The sequence below is a fragment of the Cynoglossus semilaevis genome, chromosome 16 (genome assembly GCF_000523025.1).
Source record: "Cynoglossus semilaevis isolate Cse_v1.0 chromosome 16, Cse_v1.0, whole genome shotgun sequence".
Taxonomy (NCBI): domain Eukaryota; kingdom Metazoa; phylum Chordata; class Actinopteri; order Pleuronectiformes; family Cynoglossidae; genus Cynoglossus; species Cynoglossus semilaevis.
Genome location: NC_024322.1, coordinates 6,546,635 through 6,554,579, shown reverse-complemented (window position 1 = coordinate 6,554,579; position 7,945 = coordinate 6,546,635). Strand labels below are relative to the sequence as shown.

General features: G+C 39.7%; 1 protein-coding gene across 1 annotated transcript; it reads right to left on the bottom strand.

Moving 5' to 3' along the window:
- hoxd4a (homeobox D4a) lies at positions 1 to 3,471 on the bottom strand. Its single transcript, XM_008328316.3, has 2 exons — positions 2,477 to 3,471; positions 1 to 2,095 (listed from the first exon to the last, which is right to left on the bottom strand). The coding sequence occupies exons 1-2, from the start codon at positions 2,955 to 2,957 to the stop codon at positions 1,794 to 1,796; spliced, it is 783 nt and encodes a 260-aa protein (XP_008326538.1). The 5' UTR covers positions 2,958 to 3,471; the 3' UTR covers positions 1 to 1,793.
- Between the last annotated feature and the right edge of the window lie 4,474 nt (positions 3,472 to 7,945).

Sequence of the window (7,945 nt, the reverse complement as noted above, 5' to 3'; positions counted from 1 at the left end):
AAAGATTCAAATGCATAATCAGTAGAAATCTTTATTTCTGTCCAATATACTTCTCACATCTCCAATGCACAATACAAGGTAGAAAGCATGTACAAAAATAAAACCAAGACTGTGATATTGACAAGAGGAGGCAAAATAATCACAATAAAAAAAATAACAATAAAACAAAAATGCACCAACCTGAAGTTTTGGGGGCTGCGTTCGATATCGGTAAATATAGTTTTCGGGGGTTTTTTTGTTGTTTTTTTTTTTTTTTTTTCAATAACATTAGGAATCGATTAATTCGCTCCTACTTCATTCGCATTCTTGGAGATTTTTTAAGAACTTGGAAGAAAAAAAACCCTAAACGCCTGGGAGAGAAAATGCTGCCTGTCCGGCGGGTCAGGGGTGCAGGGGTCAGTCCTCGCGGCTGAAACGTGTCCCCTGAATGAACCTGCCTCTGCTGCTTTGTCGACCTTCGTTTCAAATACCTTTTCAAGCCTCTCATGGTGGAGACTTGAGAAGAAAGAAGAGCCTCCAGAGAAGCTTCTGGGCTTCTTTCTCTGCCTTGTGTTGAGTCCGAAGACAATAACGGTGTAAAACAAGAACAAAAAAAATATCTCTCGTCTTTGTGGACCTGACGTGAAGGCACCAAAACCCCCCACCGCGTGTTTTAATGGAAAACTATAACAACCATTAACATTAACTAAGACTAAACGTTTGCATAAAGCCATGCTATTAATGCACACGAGTTGGAACATATTTATATATATATTTATATTTAAAACGATTAATTCAGTTGTGAACGAAAGAAATTTACAAGATCAATAAATAAAGAGGTGGAAAAGAAGGAAATAAAACATAGAAATATCCTAAATATTGCGGATTGGGATCGTTTTCGATGAGAACGTTGGAAACATGCAGGAACAAAATCTCTCCAAAAAAGAAAAAAGCCTCTGAAAATGTCAATTGTTTACAAAGGTGTCAGGGGAGATTTATAAGGGCACTCAGAATAGTATGCACACAGGAATGTCTTGCTTTTGGGGGAATCATATTTAAGGTGAGAAAGAGGGGAAAAAAGGAAAAATTAAAGGTTTTATTGTACAAAATAAGTTAAAAAATAACATACACGTCACAAAAAGACACGTGGAACTGAAAATATTCAGCGGGAATTTTTTTTTGCAGTATTTTTTTACGAAGTATATGGTCGTGTTTTGGCGTGCCTTTAATGCAAATAATGCTTCAAGTATATATAGATTTTCATATATATAAATATGACGTATTTTTTCTGTGTTTGTTGTGCGTTTCAGTAGAAGGAATAAACTGAAATAATTCAAGGTGCGGGAAAGAGAGAGTGTCTGTCTGTGTCTGTGTGTTTGTGCGTGAGTGTGTGTGTGTGTGTGTGTGTGTGATAATGAACAAAGGGCTTCCCTGCTTTAGATACAGATGTTTCAGTCCTGAAACCACAGTGAATCCATGTTGTTGGTTTGTTTAAATCCAGAAAAACAGCCGAGTCGGATGAAAAAAATGTCCTCAATGGTAGAAAGTCCAAATAAATGGAAAATAAAATAAAAATAAAAATAAAAATGAGTTTCCGGGAGAAAATAATAAAAAAAGCGTCTCAGTAACAAAAGACTGGCTGTTTTTTTTTTCTCTCGACTCAACGATTCAACACTGCTTCGGTCGGTTTGTTTTCTTTGTTAAATTAGAATCTTTAAAAAATAAAAGGCTGAAAAAAAGTCCATGCAAAAGTCAGGCAACCTTCTTATGTACAGTTTGGATTTGCAGAGTTGTTTTTTGTTTTGTTTGTTTTTTTATAACGCTGTGATGTCAGTCTGCTGGCTGTCCTTCTGCAGGCTCTGCAGATGGCTGGAGGCTGGTGCAGATCTGCCCTTGGTGTTGGGCAGTTTGTGATCCTTCTTCCACTTCATGCGTCTGTTCTGAAACCAGATTTTAATCTGCCTCTCGGAGAGACACAGAGTGTGGGCAATTTCGATCCGCCGCCGCCTGGTCAGATACCTGTTAAAGTGGAACTCCTTCTCCAGCTCCAGGACCTGCTGTCGGGTGTAAGCAGTTCTGGACCGTTTGGGCTCTGGTCCCGTGTAATCCGGGTTCACTGTGTGGGTAAAGAAATGCATGCATTGGAATAAAAAAAAGTAAAACGTAAACAAACCAAAAAAGTGGTCACATGTCGCTTCTATTTATTTATTTTTTAACGAACAAAACTTCTGAGTTGATTCCCAGGGCAGTTATAGCAGGAATTAAAGTCGCATTTTAACTAATTTTCAGCGGATTAAAGTTAACATTACAGGCGGTCAAAATGTGTTTCCAGAAGCTTCAGACACTCACCTCGCGGCCTATTTCCTCAGCTATAAAAATTTATGACTTGTGTAATTGGCGAGGCCTTTGAAAGAGTCCCATAAATATTACACTGAACGATTTCTAAACTGCTGCTCCCACAGGCTCTATAAGAAGAACAGAAGAAAGAGAATCATACCAGTAGTAACGTGGACTTTCTTCATCCAGGGGTAAACTACTGCAGGCTGCTTGGACTGAATCCCATTTTGACTCTTTGTGTTTTGCTGCTGCTGCTGTCCACAAGTCCGGGTCCCGGACACTTGGAGCGTGGCCCCCTGCTCTGTCTGTTCGCCGAAGGGACTCGCATGGCTGGATCTGTCGTGCACATGACCCCGTGGCTGCGGCACTGGCGTGGGCTCCGGCACAGTGTTGCAGCTGAAGGGCTGCTCCGTGTAGTTTGGCCGTGGGTAGATCCCTGGATGCTGAAAGTCTGTGTCCTGCGAGGGACTGAAGTAGTCGGAGCCCTGCTCAGGTATATAGTTGTTTTGTGAATATTCCTCGCAGGGAGGAAATTTAGGGTCCACATACTTAGAGTTCACCATATACGAACTCATGGCCATTAATTTCTGAAGGTAGAAAATACTAATTTTTCTCGAGTTGTCTTTTTTTCCTCCCTCCATAAAGCCCTCCTACTTGGTGTCAACTGAATAAAGTTAGCGAACCATGTGACCAGATCGGCCAATGGAGGTAACGCTGGTCCACACACGAGTAAACATACAACTAAAAGGCAGTGTTATCTGAGTTAAGATGCGACCAAATCAAAGCACGGAGGAAATTATGTAATATTGGACCAAATTAACTCTAAATGTGCACTTTTTCAACTGGCAAGAGCAGTAAAAAAAAAAAAAAAAGCAAAACACACTTCAAAATGAATGTAAAACCTTTATTTGTACGGTTTTCACTACAAAAAGAACATTTTGAATCCAAAACTATAAAATTACATAAGCTGTTTAAAGAGAAGCAGATATGAAGTGATCTCAGGGTCTGAAGTCTGATTTAAAGGCGCAGTGTTCAACAGAGGGCAACAACAAAAGATACAAAAAGCCCCTTGGCATAAAAGCAGCCAATAATGACAAGGGGACAATTGATGGACACTGTCTTTGTCAAAGAGGGGGTCATCCAAAAGTTACACCAATCTCAACCCCACTCCCGTTTGGGGGGGGGGGGGGAGAAGAAAGTGTCCCAGGAGCCTATTGGTCAGAAGCTGCAGCTTCTGGGAATCAATAATGTAGAATCAGAAACGAGCCACAGGAGAGAGAGAGAGAGAGAGAGAGAGAGAGAAGCTGCAGCTGGACTTTGGAGCTCAGCCTTTTTACAACAGGAGCAGCGTTTAAAACACAAATATTGAGCCGTCTCTGTTCCCATCATTTCCAAGTGAAACATCGTGTCTCACATTTCTCTAAAAACCCATATCGGGTTTCACTACATGCTGATGTTTTATGCCCCGCTGTCAGATTTACTCTTATCTGTCAAAGTGAAACCTGTAAGATCCGGATCAGAGCCAATAAATATCGAAGTTTTTTCATCGACCATATACTCCCCTAGAATCGAATCTGTGACCGTGATTTAATCACACAAATTCGGTTCTACAGGGTATATATAGACGACGGCGAACAGCTCTGCTCAGTCCACGCCGTCATCAGCAGCTGGACGTTTGTTTTACACGTTCACACTTTAGTCAAACGTGATAAAAACCCACAGAGACACCGAAATCTCCCAGTGTTGATAATAAAAAAAAAGTTACTTTCAGTTTCTTAAGTTAAGTGTTTTTTTATCTGACTTTTAACCCAGTCATATACAGTATCTTCTCAACTCCCGTCTTTCTTCCTTTCTTCCCAGAAGCCCACGGGGCACAGCTGCCCAGAGCATCCTTCATGTCAGCCTCAGCTGTAACATGTCACAGAAAAATGGATGAAAACATGAGCCAGTAAACTCAGAGCGACCCTGCACAGGGTTCAAAGAAGGTATAGGGTTTTTAAAAACTTCCAGGGAACACAGGTCGACTTACAAAATATATGAAACGACTCAGCCGAATCCGATCCCAAAATCACGGGCCAATCAGGCTCTCCTGACCAGAGGAGGACGAGGCCACACAGGGGCCCGCAGAGGTCAGACCAAATCATTTACCAAGTTATCAAAAAATTCCATTATTTCTGCTGCTGTTGACAGCTGAAAGGGTGCAAAAGTTTACCAGAACCTCGTCAGCCATTAGACAGAGCAGCACAGAGAGCACAGCAAATCCTCCTGAAGGTTCTCTGACTAATGGATCCAGGCAGGAGAACCAGTTCACATGTAGAAAATATAACTTTATTTATTTATTTTGATAAAAGAGTAAAGATTATACTGTTGTAATAAGGGTTTATATATAATAACGTGCAATAATCAAACCAGATTTCAGTAAAAATGTTCGGTCGAATTGGTTCAGGTTAAACAATTTCTGTCGGTGTTTTGTCATTGAAGAGTTTTATTTCAGCCTTTATGTTCTAATGACAGGAATAGTTGAGACGAATAAAGTATAAAAATATTCAAATCAAATCCAGTAATCTGATAAAATATTTAACTAAGGTTTTAACATTCTTATAATAATTAATTTTTAATGTTTTATAGTAAAATTAACCTTCGTGTTTTTGTCTCATGTCGTCGATCCATTTATTAGTTTTATTATATTTATATATATTTTAACTCTGTCTTTATTAACTTTTTAACTATTGTATATTATTTTTGTAAATGAACGGTATATTTGTGCGCTGAAAGTTTATAATTTGCATGAATTGGGCTTGAAGTGAAACGTCATCAAATTAAAGTCAGTGGTTAGGATTAGTGCTCAGCTACAGGCTAAGAGTTTACTTTGACATTTTTCACATAAAATCCACAAACGTTCGTTCCAACCATACTTTAGTGAAACATTCAAGAACGTCCACAATTCATCTGGTGTTCTTCACGTCAAGGTTTCTTTTTTGTTTTAAACTTAGAGACAGCCTGACCTGTCTTTCACCCTCGCCCTGTTGGACCTTCAGACGGGTCAAAGCCGAGATAGAGACAAAGGAAAGATAAAGTCAGCGGTTTCTGCAGCAGACGCCACTTCAATGAAAAGAGACCAAAGGCTTTCTCTGTACCCACTCCTGAGCGTCAGGATTAAATGGTTAAAATAGACACGTTTTGCTGGTTTTTTAATGTTTTTTTTTTTTTCAAGCGCCAGAGAACACGAGGCCTGCAAAAACGTATTTCTGTCACAGACCAGGCCGTAACCCGTGGGTTTCTATCGTTTACTGATTAGGAATAAACAAAGTGCCAGAATTATTAAATTTCCAACAGTAAATGAAAGAAATAATTCATTCAAAGGTCTGTTTTTGTTTTGTTTTGTTTTGTTTTGTTTTTTCAAAGGCCTATAATATTGACTCAGAAACTCATTACGGGGAAAACTAAAAGTAAAGTTAAATATATTTAAGGCTATTAATAAATAGCAATTTTCTGACGCGAAAATATTCTGATAATTGTTCAAATGAATCATTTAAAAAATAATTTAAATAGGAATCTAAATAAGATTAAACTAATTTGGTCCTAAAATATGGAGATTTTCCTGGAAGTTGATAAAAATAGTACTGAAATAATACTGATGTAATAAAACTGCATTATAACTATGGATAAATAAACAAATAAATAAATAAATAAAACGAATAATTAAATTAAGTTTTTAATAAGTTTTAAAATATATTTTTTTTAATTTGATGAATTGAAATAAAGCAACGCAGCCACAGTGACATTGACTGCAACAGCAACAGTAAATAAACAAGTCAAAACTCCATGGAAGGACAGACTCCACACAGAACAACAGCAGCAGCAGCAGCAGCAGCAGCAGCAGCTCGGCTTCTCCTTGACTCTGTTGCGCACTCTCTCTCGCACCATTGACAGTATATAGAGCTCTCTGCGTATGACATCACACGTCCGTGCATACCACAAGCAGAATGATAAAAGCTAACGCTTACCACTGCAGGGACCGCAACACATGGCACAGCAGAGCTCATCAAACAGCGCCTCCATGGGAAGAAGATTTTTCTTTTAAAAAAGTATATTCCTGCCACAGCTCTGCTCCCAGCTCGGTGCCAAATGAAGCTCCATGCATTCCAAACCATCTGGACCCTCTTACTAATACACAATGAGAATTATATTTTGGCTTGTCAAGTCTCAGGCCATAAAACAAACTTTAATGGCGTCACGTGTTTCCTCGCAGCCATTCACAACGGCGCGCTGGCCCATAAATAACCCTCAAAGTTGCACTTACTCAATAACGCCGATTTGCACTGATGTGCCCTGAGTCAAGTCTCAGAAATGAGGAAGCAGAGAAAGGCTGTGGCTGCATGACACAACAACAGGAAGGCAGCGAGACTCAACCGTTTGACAGCACAGGAAGAAAGAAAAAATGCACTCACACTGAGACCTGCTAATTTTCTGATCATTTTAATTATCATCCAGGAAATAATCAGTCACATCACAAACACTGATTAGAACGTTTTACATTGACCTCCAAAGCCTGACCACAAACATCAAGCAGGCATCACTGCTGAAAAATTCATTTCTCTCCCCAGTGAACCTGCCACAATAAGACTGATGTCATTCATTCTTCCGGGCCAATCCCATTGAAGCAGAGCACGATGGCCCCGCCCTCCTCTTTCATTTCCTGTCTGTCTAAACTGTTGGCAGCTGATTACAATGATGGTGAGTGTTCATGTGTCGGATGGTTGCCACTGAGGACAAGGTATGAAAAATGTGAGGAGATGAAATCAGTGGCCTGTAAAAAAGTTATTACCCTCATGTTTTCAGGGCTCCTAAAAAAAGAACTGTGGCTTCGCCTCCTGAGTCATTTCACAAACGTCTACACTCACACTCTCAGTCTCTGCAATAATAGATAGTGTCAGGTTTGTGTATTTCTTCAGTGGTTTAATGGGCAGTAATGCCCTAAAATGGGAAGTGCTTCAACAGCTCACTGGCATGAGCGGAAAGCTGGGAAACATTTGAAAACAAACCCATTTGTAGGCTGCATGTTAAAATTAGATACAGTGTGATAGTCATCTAGAGAAAAGCCGTCTCTGGGTTCAACTTCTGCCCCCAAAATGTAATCAAAAGGGGGTTTTTTTCTTACAAAAACACATTACAGATTTTTAAGTTGCAAACCAGAAAAAAACATGACTACAATTGGTATTATTGAGTCATGACCCAAAAGAACTCAGTGTGTGAACTTGTTTGGGTCACTGCCCACAATTTGAGCAACTCTGGCATCAAATAAAGACATCCAAGCCACACACACACACACACACACACGTGTACATAAAGTGTATTCAGTTACAAACTGAACCTAAATTGGATGTAATTTGCACATGATTCCTCACTCTCCTACTGGATGTTCAGATAAATACCAACAGCTTGTTTCTAATGCGTGTGTGACATCATAAAGTGACATCATCTCTTTGATGTGTCATTCAAACAACTGTTTGTTTCCCATTTCACTGGTCACTTCGACAGGAGGGGAAAAAACCCTCGTGGGTGTAAATAATCACATTAACCAGGGCTGTGTTCCATTTAGCTGCGTCCACTGTCACATCGTCTCCAC

Excerpts from the sequence above, each read along its gene's own strand:
- hoxd4a (XM_008328316.3), bottom strand. The coding sequence starts at position 2,957 with ATGGAGGGAGGAAAAAAAGACAACTCGAGAAAAATTAGTATTTTCTAC. Across the intron at positions 2,096-2,476 it reads GAAAGTCCACGTTACTACTG|TGAACCCGGATTACACGGGA; the intron begins GTATGATTCTCT and ends TTACCCACACAG.